Source organism: Crocodylus porosus, unplaced genomic scaffold (assembly GCF_001723895.1).
Source record: "Crocodylus porosus isolate Cpor-Errol unplaced genomic scaffold, CroPor_comp1, whole genome shotgun sequence".
Classification (NCBI taxonomy): domain Eukaryota; kingdom Metazoa; phylum Chordata; order Crocodylia; family Crocodylidae; genus Crocodylus; species Crocodylus porosus.
In genome coordinates, this window is record NW_017728932.1 from 1,885,896 (window position 1) to 1,907,447 (window position 21,552).

The window sequence follows — 21,552 nt, forward strand, 5'->3', positions numbered from 1 at the left end:
CTGTGAGGCAGTTCATAGTTACCATTCCTCTCCCAAGAAAGCCTCTCTACCTTCTTGTGAAATCAGCATAGCCATTTTAATTTATTCTGTGACTCCTTTCCCCCTGCCATTAGGAGTGCGGGTTTATGCGACTTGCCTGAGAGACCAAGCCTAGTGTCAGAAAACCCTGAACCTCCATGTCCTGCACAGACCTCAGCTGAGCACGGATTTTCCCATCACAAGGCAGCCTCCAAGACCCACGAGCAAATACTGAAGGGCCATCCTGTCCTCAGCAGGGATCCTGGATTTCTCTGTTTAAAAATTCCAAATTCTCCGATAAAAAAAATCCCAAATTTTCTAATTAAAACCCCCCAGATCTACAATTTTTCTGCGATTAAAATGAAACCACTGTATCCATAGGGATCAGTTGAACACAATGTTCATAGATGTATAGGTGTTTGGGTCGGAAGGGACCTTAGCAGATCATTAAGTCCAAACCTCTGCCCTGTGCAGGAAAGAGTACCAGGGTCAGACGACCCTAGCCAGGTGCACGTCTAGCTTTCTCTTAAAGACCCGCAAGGTAGGGGAGAGCACCACTTGGATACAAGGGAAGCCCATTCCACATTCTGTCAACCCTTACCGTGAAGAAGTTCTTCCTGATGTCTAACCTAAATCTGCTCTCCGTCAGTTTGTGGCCATTGTTCCTAGCTACTCCAAGGGCTGCCCTGGTGAACAGAGCATCTCCAATTCCTTGCTGCCCCCTGATGAATTTGTAGGCGGCCACACGATCACCTCTCAGCCTTCTCTTGCAGAAGCTGAAGAGATCCAGGGCCCTCAATCTCACCTCCTAGGGTTTTGCCTGCCTAACCATAGGAGTGGCCCTCCTCTTGAGGTTGTCCAACTCATTGTATTCATATAATTACAATTTTAAAGCAATTTGAAAGCCTACCAGTGCCTCAATCATTATAATAAAATGATTTGTTTTATTTTGTTTTTTATGACTCACTTTGGCAGCCATGGCAGCATGGTGCTCTGTCCCATGCCAGATCCTGCCCACTGGGCCAAGGAGGTGGCTCCTGCTAGGAGCTGGTCTGGCCCCACTGCAGCCCCACATTCCCCTGTGGGCACAACCCCCCGCCCCGACACATCACCTGTGCCTGCCACCATCCCCACAGACTTACCTGGAGGGAGCTGTGGAAGCTGCTCTCCACCACACTGCCTGGCTGCCATGTGCATGCGTGCAGCCCACGTGTACGTAGCACCCCCTGCATTCTGCTTCCCCCATCCCCAACCAGCCCTGCCAGCCTGCAAGAGGAATCTCACCATTTCCTGTGTTTTTCCCCTTTAAAGAAGAAAATCCACCTTTTTCTGCAGCAAACAGAAAACCCAGATCCCTGGTCACCAGTACAGGGCCAGTCATTTGTGCCATGAAGCAACTGGCCTCAAGTTGGAGAGACAGCTCTAGGCTATGCTTTGCCAGACATAATGACCACCTCAAGAATAGAGTATGTGCAAGTATCCATCAACTGGCCAACAACCCCATCAATCACATCTGTTCCCACTTCCTCTATCCTGTTGCTTTTGTACCATTTTAATGCAAGAATTCGCAGTAAATCCTATTTCCCCATGGCTGCAAGGGTGATGCTCACTCCAGACTCTGTTCCTCCCAGAGGCAACTGCCTCTTGCTTAACTAAGGAGACACGTGCTAGCAGAAAGCCCAGGAAGCAGTCTGTGTTAGCGGTAATTGTTCACGAGGGAGCTGCTGCATTATTTAGCGACCAGTAAATGAATCAGCAATCGGACTCATTCAACTGCAACCATTAAAAAAAAAAAATACACTCTGCAGAAAATGTGTTGACAGGGCACTTACGGGAAGGTGTTCATTCTGAATCCTTGGCAAATGAAAAACAAGCAAGCACAACGTGTACAAGATGAATGAAAATTCATTCCTGGTGCTAAATGTGTATGTCAGTGTGTTAAATGGCTCATTATTATGTGCATTACAGCTGTGTCCAGAGGCCAAACCAAACCTGTGCTGGGCATGATACAAACAAGAAAGGAAGAGAATCCCTGAGCTAGAAATCTCAGGCCCCAATTCTGCAACAAACTTTCTGTGGGTGGGTTCCCAAACACAAATAACATCCCACTGAAGCAATTAAAGATGTTCTTATTCACACCCAAGGTTTAAACCTAGCTGCTTTAATTGTTGCTCTCTGTGTGGGGAGGAAAGTAGTTAAGAATTAGAAGTGCACTGATACATCGGTCTGATATTGGATTGGCACCGATATAAAGAAAATTGGCTGCAACACAAATCGGCTTTTGGGTTTTTTTTCCCTGACGTGGCCAATAACGTAAAATAATGCCCTGTGCATGCGTGCGGCCGCAGCTGCAGCGCAACACATAGGCGGCAAGAAGCACAGCGCAGCATCTTGGAGAGCTGTGTGCAGCTGGTAAGTCTGTTACGGTGGAAAAGGAGGGAGCAGGGAAGGGGTGTGGAGAGGCAGGCGCTACTCACCCAGGGCAGAGCAGGGTGTGGGATGGAGCCATGTCTCATTCAGAGCACAAGAGGACAGTGGGTCCTGCCACTGTGCGCACCCCAGGAGGGCATGGGGGCGTGTGCCCCTGGATCTGTGTGTAGGGCAGGCTACTGCTGTGGGCTGGGGCCAGGGTCTTCCCAGTGGGGGCTGGACTGGGCTGGGAGGGGGACTATAGCAAACTTTGGGGTGGCTCCAGCCCCCCCTGTAGCCTCCCTCACAGTGCTGCTGCTGCCCACTCTGAGCACAGCCCAGCCCCCATCAGAAAGAGCCCAGCACTGCCCCAGCCCCAGCCTGAAGTAGCAGCCCACCCTGCCCTGCACAGATCCAGGGGCACACGTCCCCCATGGCTTCCCAAGCAGTGGCAGGAGCTTCTCCCCCGTACAAGTCACGGCTCTATCCTGTGCCCGCCCTACCACAACTGGGCAGTGCCTGCCCCTGCCCCAGCCCAACTCCCTCCCTCACCGCAGGGGCCTTGATCTGCCCCCACTATGCCCCGTCCCTTCCACCACAACAGACTTACCAGCTAGACACACTCTTCAAGCTGCCAGGCTGCATATCAGAAATCAGACTCGTAACAGCCAACATGCCTCCTGAAAAATTGGCTATTGGTATTGGCCACAAAAATCTCTATCGGTGCGTGCCTATTAAGAATTATTTCCTGAAAAGGTTTTGTAGAAGGCCAACTGGACCAGGCATTCCTGGCTCTGTCACCACCCTGGTGCATGGCCCTGGTTAAGTCACTTTGCTGTTCTGTGCCTCAGTTTCTCCATTTGAAAAACAGGGACCGTCCTACTGACTTGTGCATGCTGCTTACAGATGTTACAAAAACAAACAAAAATGGTGGTTTACTCTAAACTTGGTGCACTACTGTGCTGAGCCCAGCACATGCCCAGAAGAGGCAGTGCATTAGTTAGAACTGGTTCACCCAACATCTGTATAGATCAGGCGCTTTAGTGGGGGTTTTGGGGCACATTTATCTGACAGCTGATTGAATCAACTATTAGATAAAAGTGCCCAATCTATATAGACACTGTGGAGCTGGGTCAAACTAACATGCTGCTTCTTTCAGAAAGCAAATTTTGGGGGGTTTTTTAACCTCTGCAAGCAGCCTAGTAAAGTGCTTTGAGCACTAGTGATGAAAAGTGCTACAAGTGTTGGCTATTATTATGGTGTTTGAATATTCAGATATTTCTTTATGTGTTTTATGAAGTGCCACAGAGTACAGTCTTTTAAAATAATATCATTACTTTCTATGCATTATAGAACGAAAATTTAAAAAGCAGTCTAGATAAACAGTGACCTTAAACCAGACTCCCACTGCCCATCTCTCATTGCTTAGCCCAGCCCCTGGATAGTAAAGCTGGAAGAGGTACAGAAGATCCTTACTTTGCTTCTTGCCACTTGTGCATGTGTTACTTTGCTTCTTGCCACTTGTGCATTTGTTTAATCCCAGGGCCTGCACAGCATCTCATGGTGGCAGGGGATGATGTCTGTAAAGCTTTCCTTACTAGAGGACCTTTAAAAGCTGCAGTGCAGGGACCAAGGGGTACAAATGCATCCTCTAAACTCCAAGAATCCATTTTTATGCAGAAGCTTGAGACACCAGTGCATCTACCCCATTCCTTGGTCTGGGTATATTCCCCAAGTGCTCTTCTAAGCAAATCAGGATATGTACAATGGGCTCCCAAGACACTGATTCAAAGAAAGACCAACTGGCTCAGCTTTCTAACTCTTTCCTGCAACATCAGAGCCATGACAAGGTTTTGCTTTTTCAGTTTTCAGACAGGTTTGGAATGAGAATGGAGCCCTACATTGCACAAAAGTAGATATAGGAAGCACATCTATTTGGTCCTGAGTGCTATTTGTTAGGGTAGTTTAAGTGTTTTCATATTCTCCAGCTGATCCAACACTCCCCAACCCCAGCCCCTTTTTTTAATATCAGCAAGACTAAAGCAGTATCTTACATTCCTATAGCACCTTGCAATCTGACAGACCCAACAGATTGTATGTACAGGAATCACTGACCCAAGGAGTGAAAAGCACCCACCTCTGGGGTGGAGTGTAGAAGCTGTTTGAGAACTGAGGCATTCCACAGTAGCGGGTCTGAAGACAAGCACTGTACTCTGCTGTAGCCTCCGACAAGTGTAACTCCCTGGTTGGCAAAGTCTCAGACAAGATCCCACCTGTAAGACAGCCACCCTCTCACATGGTCCAGAAGTGGGATGTGCAGAGCTAGAAGTAGAAGCTTCTCCAGCCTGAGCTACAGCACCAAGGTTCAGGTCTAGCAGCTGTAGCCACTCCTACACTCTGAGGGCCAGGCACAAAGGAAGAAGAGTAACACACTCCCAGCAGGTGCTGCGATTACTAGAACTCCTCACATTTTGCAAGCGGACTTTTGGGTTGACAAAAGGGGTTTTAAGAACATTTTTCAAATGAAAAATTGTTCGTTTGCACTATCTCCCCTTCTCTTATCCCCCACCCCTCAAAATGTTTCAGTGACAATGGTTTATAAATATCAGGAAGAGATGCGATGCGAATGCACAGTCTTTCCACGCGTGTGCCTCATGGCTGTACTGCAAACCTTCCCACCCAGATGCTTTGACAACAGCGTTTCTCACCGTGAAATGAAAAATCCAGTTTTGAATGACAGTAAGCAGATAGCACCAGACCTTTCAGAGAAGGACAGCACTTACGGACACAAGGTGCCTCTTAGAGTCAACTCAGGGCAGTGCTTCCATTCTGACCATTCCCAGGCTTTCCCCACTGGCACTGCTCCCCCTTAACCATAGCATGTCTTTCTTGAAGTGCACAGAGACCCCTTCATTAGAACAGTCCTTCCTCACCCCCACCGCTCTGAGGTCCTGCTGTTGTGTTCAGGCAGCTGGTGTCTTTATGTCTTCCTGACTAGTTCTGACTCCAACACGCTTATGTCCTGCTTTGAACTAATGTCCCCCACAAAACAGAACTGACCAGTGGGTAGTGCAGCAGACTGGGATTTGGGACTCCTGGGTTCTGTGCTGAGCTCTGCCACCAACTCACTGCAAAGCCTTGGACAAGTCATTTAAACCTTCATACCTTGTGTCCCACAGCACATCTATAAATGTGAAGAACCTGTCTGTCTATCTCCTACATTGGCTGGTTTGACAAAATGGCCAGAAGGTGTTTGGAGCTTCTCAAACAACAGGCATCAAAAGAAGTGTAGAGAGGAAGGAAGCTGCTGCATCTGCCCTCGGGCAAAGGGATCTAAACCATCTGCTGTAGAAGACATTAGGGAAGGGTTCCCCATCTTTGAGGTTCATCACTCAAGAGACAGCAATTTCAATGTAAAAGTCTATGGGGCTCATAGCCCTCTACCTCAGAACTGCTGTTCTATGAAGCAGCCAAGAGATGGCCCCATATCTCCCAGGGATTCAGAAGATTTGGACCCAGATGAGAATTTGTTATCATGTAATAGGACCTCCTGCTTAAAGCAGGCCTGCAAACTTCATCTCATTTCACCTCTATGAGGCCATGTAACTCTCATGAAGTAGCCAGACAGAGGATCAGAACTCACAACCCCTGTACTGAAAAGAGTGGGCTTGTTCTACTAATGGGCTACTGAAACTCAGTAGGGGGAGACGAGAGATCTTAACACACTAGCACAGACTAAAACCACAGCACATTCCTAACAAGACATATTACAAAGCCTTGTTCTTCCCCCGCCTCTCCAAAGCCCCAGGCAATTCCCACATGGTTTCCCCTCCCTGGAGTCTGAACACTCCACTTTAACTCCTTGGTGTGTTCGTCTCACCTCCACAGCCTTGGTCCAGCACTCATAGCACCTCACAGCGAATAGCCAATTAAATATTTAAGCACTTTCTACCAGCCTTTAAAACGCAACTGTGTAAGTGGCTGTTCTACACAGCCTTGCAAGGCAATGAGCAATTCTCTGGCAGATAGAACAACTCTGGTTTCCATTAAAGAAATGTAAAACACTGCAACTCTGGTCTGAGAGTAAATATAAGCCATTCCCAGCCCTCCACTGCGAGGGCAGTACCTAGACATACATGCAGTCAGGGCTGTGAGGTTGGGGGGGGGGGGCTTTTGGAAAGGGCCTCCCTTGCCCCTCTAGAATCATACTGTCTGATGAATTTTGGAGGAGACTGACAAGAGGAAATGGGGAGATGATTATAGTATGATGGCTTCTCACATCTGGAGCCACGAACAGGGTTTAAATTGTGACCTACTCAACATGAGTGGTCAGTGTCAGCTGGGATGTCCAGACACAAGGCCGCTGGCTCCACTGTGCACAGCTGGAATTCCTGACCCGTGGTTCCTGTCACCTGAGTGCCACAGGCCAGAGCACGGACCCATCTGTAGTTGAGCAAGTAGGACAGCACAGGTCCGAGTGCCTGAGCCGCAGAGTGCAAGCACAGGTGGCTGCGCTTTTTGACCCTGGAAGAGCGGTTTCCTCAAGCAATCCTTACCCAGGATCGATGCAGTCCTGTATATCTGCGACCCAGGAGTGTTTCTGGAGGGAGTCAATGGTTTCCAAGATATACTCAGCACCATTTTCCACCTACATGGGAAGAAAGGGAGAAAGAGAAGTCAGTTAACAATCCTGTTACGTGTCTTCACCCTTCCCTGCCCGCCTCTCTCCTTCCCCACCCCGACCCGGAAGACATTACTGCATATTCCCTACTCACCCACTGGGCAGGACAATGGAATCAAACAAACGCCTACCAAATGGTATCATGCCTACCAATACCAATACCACGGTCATGGTCTGCAGTGCAAGCAGCAGCTGTTTGAATATTGGCCAGCAGCCCAACCCCTCTCTTTAAGCTGAGAAGTATCTTCTCCAACAGAAATTACAGTGATGGAGGGAAGAGACAAGGGAATCTTCAGGTGTCCAAAGGCAACCGCAAACATAGGAATTACGCCAGAATTCGGGGCACGTGGTCTTAGATGCTCCCATGGTAACAAGTTGGGCTTTAGGCTCATCTGAAGCAGGCAACACTCATCCAAAAACTTGGCACTCCGAAACATCATGCTGGGTCACTAGTGAAGCACTAGTACAAAGAAGAAGCACTGCCTACTGATTCACCAGCTGCACTACATGTAGTATCCCAGAGTTTTTTGAAAATCTTCCTTCCACGGGCTGAACTGGCTTAACCCTGTTCAGTTTGTCAGACCAGATGTTGCAGCCTGAGACAGCATTGCCAACCAGAAGTGTTTGAAAATGAGTCAAGCCCCCAGAGTGCCATGAGACAGTCTTTAAAATGATATTATCTCATTATCAGGGATCCAGGTTTTCTGTTTGCTATTGAAAATGCAGAAAAACACAGATTTTTCTCTTTTACAGGATCAAGGATTTTCCCCTTTAAAAAGGAGAAAAATGCAGGAAATCAGTGGTTTCCCTTTGCAGGCTGGCAGAGTACCAGCCTGCAGGGGCACCACATGAATGTGTGTATGGTGATGGGGAGAGGCACAGACCATGTATTGGGAGGGGGGGACCACAGGCCACACACTGGGGGCAGTAGGGGGATATGTGCCCCCCAAGACTTCAGTGCCCATAGTGGGGCATGGGGCTGCAGCTGAGCTGAACCAGCTCTGAGCAGGAGCTGCCTCCACGGCGCAGCAGGCAGGACCCAGCATAGAAGGGAGTGCTGTACCACTGTGGCGAGGCCTGTGCCCTGCTGTAGGTGCAGAAATCTTATGGTCACATGCTCCCCCTACCTCCCTGCCACGTCATCATGCCCCCCCCCACACCCATTCCACCCCCCAGCCCTCAGGTGTGAGGAAGGGGGGCAGTGGGTTGGGAGTGAAGGGCACCAGCAGGAACAGGGGGCTGTGGGTTGGGAGCAGAGCTGTCTGTAGGGTATGGCGAATCAGGGTGTTCAACTGATACCTATATATATAGTGAAGTTTAATTTTAATTGTGGAAGTTGTGAGTTTTATCAGAGAATTTGTGATTTTTAAACTGAGAAAACCAGGATCCCTGCTCATTATTTATATCTAAGAGTCTCTTTTATTTGCCTCTAGGGTCCTGTGTCCTTAGGATTCAAGCTTTTGTCTGGTACCACAGGAGCTAGAAACATAAGAGGAGCTCAACTGGCCAATCACATGACTCCAAGAGCTACAGCTTTATGAAAACCATCATGATTCACACCCATGAGAGCTGGCAATGCTGCAGATGTGGCACGGGTACAGAAAACAGGGCTGGAAGTGGCTTCCTAAAGCATCAGGCACAACCCCCATGTCTATGGCAGGCTTTTCCTTACTCCGTTCTTCCCAAGCATGTTATATAATCTGTTACTGAACTGGATGAGGCAGTCCTGACTCAGGGTATCACATTGCTAGCTAAGATGACCTTCTATGAAATGAACCTAATCATATAAAACAGAATCGCTGCACTGAAAATAAACAAGCTGAGGAACAGGTTGCCAAAAAGGCTCTACCCCAGGGCCCTACTCAGAGCTGGGCAGCAGCAGCGCCCTGAGCCTGCTCTGCTGCCAAACACTAGAGAAGCAAGTGCAGTGCACTAGCAATGCTGAGGTCCAGGCAGATATACCAATGTGAGCGAGATCCCTTCAGCCACTAGACTCCGTACTGATGCCGATGCTTCATGAGAACAAAGCCCCTGGGGGGGCAGGGTGCTGAAGGTTTGGGGACTCTAACATTTAAAAACAAAAGGAAGCAAAATGAGCACAGTGTATGAGTATCTTGCAATGGACCATTTGTCTTCATGATGGAAGAAAATGTAAGTTACAAAGAGGAGGGAGAGCACTGTCACTTGCTGCAGAAATACCTTGGGGTTGAATTTAGAGGCTTCAAACTGTTGCAGAATCAATTAAAAAAATACAGCTACCTTGAACGAGAGGGGAAAGTTTTTCATTCTTTCCCCTCTGTCGTGAGCCTACGTGCCACACACAACAAATGCAATTCCTCCATGTGGCAAATATACCCAACTGCTTTGCCTCAAAAGCCACAGACCTCTGGCATCCAAGCTAAAAAAGAGCTCAAAAGGCCACTTATTCTAATAAATCCCTTTTCTTTATTGTAGGCCCAGCCAATGGAGGGCAACATCACTCACATGCCTATTTCCCAGAGGCATTTTCATCATGATTCATCTGCTGGGATCAATTAACGATCACTGCACCTTCCCACACATGCTAATTCTTCAGACCATGTCCCTTGGTAGATTGTAGCACGGACAGGAAGGACCAGGAAATGTCTGGCTCTGGGAGTCACTTGAGACACAGCAACTACTGAAAAGTCAGAGCACCTTTTACATTTCCTCTCCCCGAGAACACAGCACTCAAGAGGTCAATTAGGATCTCAACAGTCAATTACGGACTTTGAAACAAACAAACCAAATAAGCCCCTTGAGGAAACAGGGACCAAAATAACGGGAAAAACCTCTTGGAAGAGCTGTTATTGTTTGAGAACTATTGGGAAGCTTTCAGAGGGGAAGGAAGCTACATTAACCTGGCTGCTGTCCCAGGGCACACTGTACCTCATTCCTCATCACTTGTGCTCTGGAACAAGACACATGCACACACAGGCACATGCATGCACACACACTCACCCTTGCACGCACAGCCCCCCAGCACACCAAATGCAAAGTGGACATCGAGGTTTTGTTCCTCACAAGTGCCCCTTTATCCTTATTGACAAGGAGCTCAGATGAAGTTTGCATAAGTTAGACTTGTCAAGGAATCCATGATTCAATGAGAAAGAACAATTTCCATGGCAACCCCTGCATGCCACAGGGCATCTATTCAATTCAAAGCATTTTCTTAAAGGAACATATGCCCATTTGGAGCTGGGATATGAAGTGCAACAATTTAAATCTAAATATATTAAAGACAAATAGAAGCCTTAATACAGGAAATTCACCGTTGGCATTTACCATTTTGGAAACCTTTAACTAGTTCAGCCACACAAGAAAACTGGTCTCTACCCTCTTCATCGAAAATGTGCTTTGTGAGACGAACCACAGCACGAGAGGTAGGTTTCAGCTGAGGTGGGACAGAAATTCTTCAAGCATTAGCAGTTCTCTGTTTCTGGGCCTTACAAGTAAAAGTTATCGAAGAGATACTGAGAGATCTAAAAAAGTCTCACAAACAAGCACAGGCAAGTAGCGTTCAGAGGAGTCCCATGCCGGACTCAAACTTAGCATTCCTTTCTCCTGTAAGGTCATATAAATTTTACTCGGGTACTGCCAACAGTACAAATAGCCCAGCATGACTTACTGCAAGGAAAAAGAGATTTAGAGCAAAGCCCTGCCCTCCATACAACCAAGACTGTCATTAGTCTGGTGCATAAAGACTGAGTTATGCTGTATATTTAACTATGGAGCCAGAATGGGGGTTTCCATGTATGCAACAGCCATCAGGACACTCAGGTGCATTCCCTTCTGGCTCTGGTGTCAGACACAGATTTAGGGTGGGGACTTGCTTTGTCTAACATCTCAGTTTTCCAGTCCTGTAGCTTTGATGGAAATGTATCTAAAACAGCCACTGGCAGAAAAGCAATGCAATGGATATTGGCTCAAAGAAAAGCGCCCCCTACATAACCCATACCAGTGGGGGCATTTCTGCTTCCCCTCATGCTACATGGACACGAGGCTGGGTCTGACTCAATCAGCACTGAGAGCATATTGCATTGCTCTTGTGCCTGTGAGCTGTGAGAGCTTAACCAGGTGAATAGAAACTATTCTTCTTTCTGGCAGACTGGCGGTGCAGGGAAAGGAAGAAACCTCTCTAATACGCAATAATAGGTTTGAAGTGTTGGTCCAGCCTTGATGGCCTAGGAAATGTGAGACAGGCATGGAGTATAGATTCTAGATCATGGGCGGGCAATTATTTTTTGGGAGGAGGGCCACGTACCAAGTCTTGGCAAGTCATCGAGGGACACATGACAAGCAGCCAGGGACAGATTAATATTAATTTTATAATTTTTTTAGGGGCCCCACAAGCTGGACAGAATGGCTTGATGGGCTGCATTTTGCCCACCCCTGTTCTAGATGGCCCAGTACAAGATGATAACCAAAACAAAAAAAACCAGTGCTTCTCATTATGTTCAGGGCAGAGCGGGGAAGATAACAGGTTTCCAGCCTGCCATTGTAGTGCTCAAAACAATCTGTTAGCCCAAAGCTGCCTACTTTCGCAGCTGACCAGAGACCAGAAGCAGAAGCCTCAAGGTAGACAGCTTGCAGTCACATGATGTGTCACTCCTAATTCTGGAGACTTGTGTTAGCTGGATGGCAGGAATCTGGATGTTTATCCAAACACCTAGGACTGGCCACCCTGGTACCAATGCTCATGCACTAAAACCTATGAGGCTCTTCCTTGAGCATACTAACCTTCTGCCTGCAGTGCCACATGCTCCTGATCAGGCTCAATGAGGAGCAAGGTGCCATGAACACCAGCATCCCCTTGAGAGTGGCTGCTAGGAAGCGGCAGCTTTCTTAGCTCAAACCATCTTTTTTTCCTTTAATTAAACCTTCATCACGTGCTTTGTCACTGCAACCTCAGACCCACACATTTGCGTTCGGAGCCAGAGTCCCAAAGCTCTGCATTTGAGGGGCGTGTGTGGATGGATCCGAGGAAAACTCACCAGCAGTAAGGCAGCGCTCAGCCCCTACTGGGGAGGCTGCCTCCCGGTTCACATCAGAGCCAGCCTGCAGAACAGACTTCTTCCACATCTCCTGCTTTGGCCCAGTGGGAAGAAATCCTGCTTTGTAGCAAGGGGTTGTTAGGAGCAGCTGCCAGCAGCACACTGCAGAAGATACTGCATTAAGCTAATTAACTGTATTGTATGGAAAAAAGTCTTTTTGAGGGTCTCTAGCTAGAGGGCTAGAGTGGCACTTCATATCTACTCTTGTCCTCAGATTCCTGTCTGCTGTGCATTACTCTCCATCCCCAGAGGCCCTATGACATGCAATGCAGGCCACCCTCCCCCACCCCCAATCAAACAGCTTCCACCAGCCCCTCTTATTGATCAAATGAACACCACACTCCAGCAACCAGGAACAGCAGCATTTACATAACAGTGGGCAGTGTCACCCCTTGGCAGATTGTCTCCGACTTCCAATTTTCCAGCCAAACGGGGCTGTAGGCTGAACAATAAGAAAAAAGAGAGAGACAGAAAGCCCCTTTTGTATAGTCTCTCTCTCTGCTCAGAATGCCACCAAAGACCAAACGCAACCCCTAACCAGGCAATGGCAAAGCAAATTCATCTTCAAATAGATTTCCATTATGGGAACAATGAGAGACCCCAATAAGGGCTGGACTCCATGGATCTAAATCCATAGCAAAAGACAGTCCCTGCCCTGAAGAGCTTACAAACAAGGCAATGGTGGGAGTGGCTCCTCTAATGTCACAGCTGGTCAGTGGCAGAGCTGGGACTGAGACCTAGCAACCCTCAGTCTTCATCTGCAGAGCTTCCTGTCTTGAACTGTCATGGCTCCTTCATAGGCCAATAGCGCTGGCTGGCTCCTTCAGTTTACTGGTGGGGTCTAGGCTGCTTGTTGGCCACAGCAGGGAAGAGAAGCATGGGAGCAAATGCTAAGGGTTTGACATGTAGCAAATAGGGGAGCCAGTTTGGCAACTGGGAGGCAGATCACTTGCTTATTTTGTCTCCTACCTTCCAATTGTGCTGTATGGATCCTCTTAGCTCTGCAAGGCCAACACAGCTAAGAGGGAGAGAGCAGGACTTCACTCCAGTTCATTCATCACCCACAGAACATATGAACTGTTTCTGCTTCTTGCCACAAAAACTTTGCTGTTGGCTCCATTCCTTTTTACGGTGACCAAAAGCATACCCGTAACTCTAAGATGAACTAAAAGGAATCCGGCTCAGCTCTCAGGTCCCAGTCTGAGTTTGTAGACTAGAGATGCAGGAGGAACATGCACCATTCTGCTTGTAACCTGGAAAGATTAGCTCTTGGAGCCAGTGAGAGAGAAACATTGTACATGGGGGGCCTGTAACGCTATCATAAAAGTCACTCTCCGGGGGGGCTGCCCAAGGAACCTTGAGGAACCCCTAGTGCTTTCACTGTCACTGGGTCTAAACTGCATCTCTCCCTGCGTTGGACCCAGTGGGAAAGAACTCTCATTTGCATATAGGTTCTGTATCTGGCCAAGGAGGAGGCTAGTTTATTAGCCTCCTAAAACTGAGGAAAAGTATGACCAAGTTGTGCCAGAAAAAACAAAAATATTTTAATTTACAGGATTCTAAGATGAGATTCTCCCCCCCACCCCGTAACATGGGTAAAAAGCATTTCACAATTGAATAAAGGGGGAAGGGGCAGGATGGGGCAAACAGCTGCTGTGCTCAGGTTTCATCCTGTACCCAGGGTTAGGGCCATAGCTGCAGCTGCTGCCTGCCCCTCCACCACCTCTGTACCCAACCAGCCTCTTCCCCCATCTCTTCCCCCCATGCACCCTCTGCTCCACACCTGCTCCTCTCCCCCGCCTCCTTATGTTTTCTCTGTCCAAGCTGGAGCCTGGGGCATTGAGCATGGCCAGTCCCATAGCAGCATCACACAGTTGCTAGGAGGGCTGGGGCCAGGCTCACTGCCCTAGACTGGAATGGGGATGGAGCAAGGACAAGAGGGGGTGGAGGCAAGGAGCAAGGGAGGAGTAGAGACTGGGGAAAAGGGGCAGGAGAGGGAGCAGAGGGAGAAGTGGGGACCCGAGGTGTGTGGTGGGGAGGCGGCAGGAGGCAGAGGTGGCAAGGGGGCAGGCACAAGCAGGGGGCCAGCTGCTTGATCTCCCCATACTACCTGCTGCCCCACTGCCTGCCCCTTGCAGCAGTGGGGGTATGGATTAAAGATGACCCTCCAATAATTAGATTCTATACGTGGAAAGTTATAACTAATTTATAAACTTCCCATGTACAGAATCCAATTATTGGGGGGTTGTCTTACATTCAGGATCGTCTTAAATTTGAGTAAATATGACAGACAAACCTGGATGAAAATTGAGAGTTCTTTTGGAAGAGCTTAGCAGACAGCCAAACACACGATTCTACACTGTCAAGAGAAACTAAAGCAAGCTGGCACCTTGGGGACTAACCAGTTCATAGTGGCAGGAGCTTTCACAGGCAACAACCCACTTCATTGGGTAGTGGATGGAGAGAGTAAAGGTGTTAATAATGTTGAAGAAAGTAATTTTGGTGAAATAGCTCTTTAATTCAGCAGGGGAAGGCAGAACACGAATCTAGCCGATGGCACCCGATGCCAGATGGGTTTGGCTCAGACGCTGGGCACAGATTCTTAACAGGGAGGGCAATTCGGCCTTGGAGCAGACCCCCAGGGAGAGCGGCAGAGCTTCCAGCTCTCGATGGGCTCATACCAAGGCTGGGTGCCTTGGTGGAAGTGGCACCTCTGCCAAACACTGCTGCACTGAGCTACTAAATTGTGCTTGTAACTGCGTGAAATGTAAGGGCCCATGAGAGACAGAATCAGACCCACTGATCTAATGGCCCCTGCTGGCCCTAAAAGTCTTTAAATCCACTGGAGTGCAAATCTAAGGGCTGTCCATTTTCCCATCTCTCTCAGGTCTCTCTTTAAGCACATCTCAGAGGCCAGGCCCCAGTTACATGACACTACAATTCTGTATCCACCCCCAAAAGACTGCTGCATGGCATGAATTGAAGCACCAAAGGCTCTTTTGGAACCTGCAAGCACACACTTCTGAGCAGCTGGTGGTGTCAGGCATAATCAGTTGCTGCCAGGGCGGGGGATACCCATCATGAATACACAACAGCCCTTCCTCTCCCAGGCAGCTCCCTGTGGGATGGAGGGCAGCAGCTGCCATCTGGGTAGAATCACTGGCTGCTGAGATGGGGAGGGGAAGAGAAGCCCGGGATGTTGCTGGATCCAGCACAGATCTCAATGCATCCAGGGTGCTTTACCTTCAGGACAAAAGTGTTGTCTTTGTCTGGCATTTCTAGAGGCATTGTTGTCCGGACTTCGATGATGGCTGAGAGCGGGATGCTGACCTTCGGCTTTGAAGCCTGGAGAATAAAAAAAAAGGAATAGCATGCATGTGATAAGGTTCTCTAAAGAGACTGTACAGCTCAGCTCAGCTCTCAGCAACGCAGGATCCCTCCCTTGCCTGTTTAGTTATTTAAAAAAAAAAAAAAAAAGATTTCCCTCAGGAGCCTGCTAACTCCAAGATCTTTTAATTAAACTGAGAGATGTCCCAGTGGAAGATAGAGGCATTCCTGTGTTTCACTGCCAATCTGTTTCCGTACGTGGCTGTGTGCTGATATTCCAGCTCTGCCAACAACATTTATTTCTCTCCTTTCAAAATGCTTTCTTTATTAAGATGCACTGGAAAGAAATAAGGCTATCTGATGGAGAAAAAGAGTTCAGTATGCACAAAAAGAGCAGTTGTGTGGGGATGTGACAGCTATGAAAAGAGCCAGGCTTATCTAGAACAGAGAGAGGCATTTCAATAGGTAAGTTAAGATGTGCTGCCCTTATCTATGCTAGGGAATTGAGTAAAAAAACCCAAACCTGAAGTCTCACTGAGGCTATTGCTTGCTCAGCCACACCAGCAGGAGCCTTAGTGCAGAACACTTTCGTAGTGTCCAGCTTTGCCTACAGCAGGGGTCAGCAATGCTTCAGGAGCAGTGGGCCAAGTTACCCAGCTCAGTTTGTGTTGGGATGGGCCTTCTGACCTGCCCGCCACTGGTGCTGCCCCTGCTTCTCCCACCATCTGGTGGCAGGGGCAGATCTGGAGAGGTGAGTGCTCACTGGTGCAGCTTTGATTCCTTGTTCACCCAAATTTAAAAACTGCCTGGGAGGAGCTCCAGCATTTCTATTCAGGCAGCGGTGAGGAAGTCAGTTGACTCCATAGCCCATTATAATCTACCCGCTTACTTCTGAACTCTTCATTCTACAGGTCTTAACCACCTTCTTTCCTTTTTAATGGTCTTGATGTTCCACTTATCAAGCCAGTCTTTCTTCTGCAATTCTGCTGTCTGGTAATGTAGCTCCTATATTAAAGCCCTGCGGACTATTTTTAAGTCTAGCTAAAAACAGTGCCTTGGGTCTGGGAACTTTAGTTCAAGTGAAAACTCAGGTGTGGAAATAGCATCCAGTGTTTCACTGAAAGTTATGTCAAGATTCTCAAGAAAGCTTGATTTTATTTTATGCGTGGAAAAAAATAAGCGTACAAATGTACGTTTACTGCTAATAACATAACTAATGAAACAACATCTCTTGATTACCAGGAGTTTGTTACGTTTTTATACATAAGATGATATAGCAAAAATTAAATGCACATTCTAATAGTAATATTTGTTTTTGTTTCAATCTTAAACTGAAGATTGAAGCACTGGGCCCCTAGCTTCTACTTTCTTTTTAACTGGAGAACATTGTTGTGTTATACGTGATGAGGCACCACACCATTTGCAACCCCGTTTTCAAAATACTAGATCAGCTCATGCCGGTGGCAACAGCCTCTCGCTACCACATGGGCAAAGCTCTGCGATGCCAAAACACTGCAGAAGCCTTTGTTTTGCAGACTGGATAGAAGGGCTCCACAAGCCAGATCTGGCTCACAGGCTGTAGGTTTACCTCCCCCTGTCCTAGAGGGCACCAGAGTCTCTTCTTCCAAACTAGCTCCTCAACTGGTAGAAACTGGTGGAGTCACACTGATTGAAGCCAACCAGAATATCCTGATTGAGCCTCCATGTCGGCATAGCTGAACTGACAGTAGCCTCAGCGGGAATCTTCTGCTAAGCTCCTTTGTACAGACTAGGGGCAGGCACTTCTTTTTGCCCATGGGCCACATAGGCAGTTCCGGGAGCTGCTGCAGGCCAGTCAGCACCCCTTGCCCTCTCTCCCCCAACCCCGCAACAGCCCCGTGCACCCCACCAGCACACAGCCCCTAGCCTGGGCTGCCTTTCTAGGCAGCCAAAGCAGCGACGGCTACTTCTGGCTGCCACTGCCACTGGCCCCAGCCCCATGGTACTTGGAGGGACCTGTCCCAACCTGGCCTGCCCCATGCCTGCTCCAGACTTAGCCCAGCAGAGCAGACCAGTTCCGGACCAGTGGAACCAGTGCACAGCCCCACTGCAGCAGTAGAGGAGCAGCAGGGCAGCCGGGGAATGGGCTCTTGGTGCCTGCAGCAAGGGCCTGGCAGTGGCATTGGGGGTGGGGGGAAGGGGGGAGCACTTTCCCCCTGTGCTGAGCAGCAGTTTCTGCCCAGCTGGCGCCACTGCTGCTTAGCTTGGGCGGGAGGTCCAGAGCAGACATGGGGTGGGTCAGGTCAGGGCTGTGCACAGTTTTGCTGGTCTGGAGCTGGCCTGCTCTGCTGGGCTAAGTCCAGAGCAGGTGCAGGTCAGGCCAGGTTGGGGCTGTGCACAGGTTCCACTGGTCCGGAGCTGGTCCGCTCTCCTGGGCTAAGTCCCGAGCAGGCGCGGGGCAGGCCGGGGTTGGGGCTGTGTGCATGGGGCCCCGACTGTGCCACAGGGCTGGGGCCAGCAGCCAGAAGGAGCCACCGCTGCCCGGGTTGCCTAGAAAGGCTGTCCCGCTGTAGAGCCGCCCCAGCCCTGCTGCGTGTCCAGGCAGCGGCGGGACTGGCTGACGATGCCTGTGCCAGGCAGGACCAAGGGGCCCACCATGGGCCAGACAAATGCCCTCCAAAGGCTACACCTGGCCCACAGGCCATATTTTGCCCACCTCTGATACAGACAAAGCCACAATCCTTCCCCTCGCCCCCAAGCCTACAACAGGTTTATAAACCGCAGTGAGGCTATGTCCGCACTGCAGCAGGGAGTAGAGATCCTGGAGCTCACTTCAAACTAAATTAATGTGAGCTAATTTACTCTGCTCTCCCCACCCCCAAGATTTCCACAGGAACCCTAACCTGGCCCCTACAATTAAGCAAAGGTTTTCTCTAACTGTAGATCAAACGGTGAACAGTCACCAAAGCTGCGCACTGGAATTAAAGCAAGCAAACAGGGGTAGGAATGCAATTTAATCATCAGAAAACATGAGGGTTATCCCAAGCGGCTTCAGCCTCCCTTAATGGTGGAAGCAGGACTGTGACGCACAATCTTGCAGGTTAGTAAAAAAAAGGACCTGAGCTCATTTTGTACACCACTGTTGCTGGGAAACAGGAACAGAGGCTGCCTTTCCCCTCCCCCTAAGTTTTCATTCAAGTAGGCCAGTGAGTTCCAGCTCAGGAGTTTCTAACGAAGCTAGCTTGGTTGCAAGACTCCTGCTGGGTTATGGATCTTTCCCCTCCGCTTAAATTTCATATCTCAGGCCAAATTAGCCAAATCAGTTCTGAATTCTATCGATTGAGCAGAGCTGTTGTTCGAGTCTGTGTGGCACGACCACGGGCAAGCATCCTGCTTCCCTGACTCTTCAGCCTGGGACTTCAGACACTCCCAAACCCACAGCAGGCATCCTATGTTCAAGGCCCAAGCCCAGAGACCCTGGAGTTCAGATGCCCACAAGTCTCGCTTGCCCTTAGCTAAAATGCCAAAAGCTGCAAGCTAGGGAGAAATCCCCCATCTCCATAAAATAGGTGTGTAGCAGAGATCCTCCCTCTGGGTGGCTATAGTAGACTCTCATAGCGGGGTCTGCCTGCAAGGCTCTGGACAGGTCTCCACCCTAACCACACAATGCTATTCAAGGTGATCTCAGTCTACAAGAGGCTTGATCCTTAGCCCATGAGAGCGGCTCAGTTCCTGCTTACTCCTGGTGTCTCCCCTGCCAGGTGCGAGCTGTCTGAATTAAGGGTCTGATCTCTGGAGTGCAGGCAGAGACCACAGAAGTCAATGGCTGCTGTAGGCATTAACCAATGCCCCAAATCAGCCCTTTCATATTTGGTGCAAGGCAATGAATTTGCAGAAGCTGCAGGGTGGGGGTGGAGGGTTATTTTTAACTGGAGGGGATCAGAAAGGAGGAAGCAGCTGCTTAAAGGAAAGAAAACGTGACATCGGCTCTTGGGGGGAGGTGGGTAAGGAAGAAGAGTCCTGTTCTGATCTGGTCCTTCTCAGGAACAGCAGCTAAAGGCTAAGAGAAGAAACCTTCTTTGAGACCCCAGTAAAGAAAACATTTGTGGGGCACAGAAGCAATCCCACAGAGGTCAGTGGAAAGCTATTCACTGGCTTGGATGTTGGTGGGATCAGGTCTAAAGAAAGATTTCCAGGCTGTATTGAGGCCTCATCACAAGATGAAATGGGACAGAAAAGGGAGTTGCTTTAGAGCAATGAAAACAGTAGTGTCTAACCAAAAGAAAAGATGGGGGTTGCTATGGACTTTGAGCACAACATTGAACTTGCCTTCGCTTTATCAGTCACTAGAGCTCATGAGATGACGTAAACCTCTAACTCCGTTGGAAAGTAAAATATCCACTAGACTCTAGAGGGTTTCACACAAAGAAGTCCTAATTTTGTAGGGCCTCTACAAAAACAGTTGTACATTTCTGTGCCCCCACTAGAACGCACATTTCAGGTGTTTCTCCTAGCCGTGAAACGAACCTAGGGCTGAAGCCCAGCACCACCTTAAGTGAGAGCTGAGAAGCAGAAATACGGGAACGCTTGCCAAATGAAAAACACAACGGTGGTAGGGAAAGAAACTTAAATGAAAGACTTTAAGCGGGTGTAATGATAATGAATAATAGACGATGAGACTATTTTCATAAAAGCCTTGACAAGATCCTTTTAAAAATTGATTTTTTAAAAGAGGGAAAATAAAATTTGCTTTAAAAAGCCTCATGGCCAACTATTAAATGTTTGAAGAGCAGTTACTATTCCAGCTTAATCTGTGTTTATTGCTACTTTGGGCTGCCGCAGACTCATACGTGATGGTCTCACGTGAGCTGGAGCCAAATGGGCACCTTTCACGGGTGAACTTCCGAGAAACTGCGGAAGAGGAAACAGCAACTCCAGAGAAAAAAAGAAGGGGGCTGGGGGGAAGGTAACTCAGCTAAAACAGATAGATAAATCCTATAGCTGTGGCTCTGGCTCTCTAGGGGACATTAGAAAGGTTAGAAGTCAGTGAATGGAAACAAGATATTTCACTTGTTTGATGACACCCAGAATGGTTTCACCCTAATGGATTTTCCATGTGTACTGATCTAGTACATACACGGGTGTTTTTCCTCCAGCTCAATTTCAGGCTAATACACTGTGAGCAACAGTTCCTTTAGCTGAATAAAATATTGGAGTCCAATATAAATTGTGTACACTGTACACAAATACCTGTGTGCACACACACTTCAATTTACAAGGAATACAATTTAAGCCCTAAACATAGATTTAATATTGTAAATCAACAGAGGAAGGGGATAAATGAACAACAACTATTAATGGATTAGACCCTAACTATGAATTTGGCCTAATGGGAATAGAAATATTTTTGCTGAATACTGTGTTTTGATTAACTACATGCACAGACATGCACACACATACAGATGCCTCTTTTTGTTGATTTTAAACTTTCCATTGCTAAGTTATTAGCCCCAATATAACAGTGTTATGGGACTGAGGTAAAGCTCAGTGAGATGTGTAGAAAGATGCCCAACACCTTCAAGGGAATTTGGATCAGGACTTTGTGCACAGTGGTCCTAGCAGAGGACAATGCTGAAGTCTCTCTCTTTAGAACTGAACTACTTTTTTAGGCTAGGTAAAGACAAGACAGAACTGATCTAAGTTGTACAGTTCTCTGTAAGCAGTATAGTTTAAGGGCACAGATAGAAGTGACAATTTTTGCCCAATACAGCCATAGAAAGCAGTTTATAGGTGTGACCAAACACAAACACACAGCTGCAAACTGCTTCAAAAATGGCCAATTGGGTGAAAATCTGAACCCTCATTGCACGAGAGCAGTGGCGACACATAGGGGCCATATGTGCACCCCCTGACAGCACCAGTGTACCATCAGGCCACGCTCCCCGTTTAGCCGGCAGGCAGGGGGGCAGGCGGAAGCACCTGTGCTCTGCCAGCCGGGGAGCAGGGCCGCCAGCAAAAGCGACCGTGTTTCTTTTTGGTGAGTAAGATCGGCCACTGGGGGACAAC

The 21,552-nt window shown here is 48.4% G+C and overlaps 1 protein-coding gene across 5 annotated transcripts in view; it reads right to left on the bottom strand.

Moving 5' to 3' along the window:
* Nucleotides 1–21,552, bottom strand: part of SH2B2 (SH2B adaptor protein 2) — a 47,502-nt gene that overhangs the window by 13,777 nt on the left and 12,173 nt on the right. For all 5 annotated transcript variants that reach the window (XM_019545416.1, XM_019545417.1, XM_019545415.1 and 2 more), the window contains exons 3-4: nt 15,424–15,525; nt 6,984–7,075 (exon numbers count right to left, since the gene is read on the bottom strand). In XM_019545416.1, the coding sequence (XP_019400961.1) occupies nt 6,984–7,075; nt 15,424–15,525 (194 nt within the window). The remainder of the gene's footprint in view (nt 1–6,983; nt 7,076–15,423; nt 15,526–21,552) is intronic.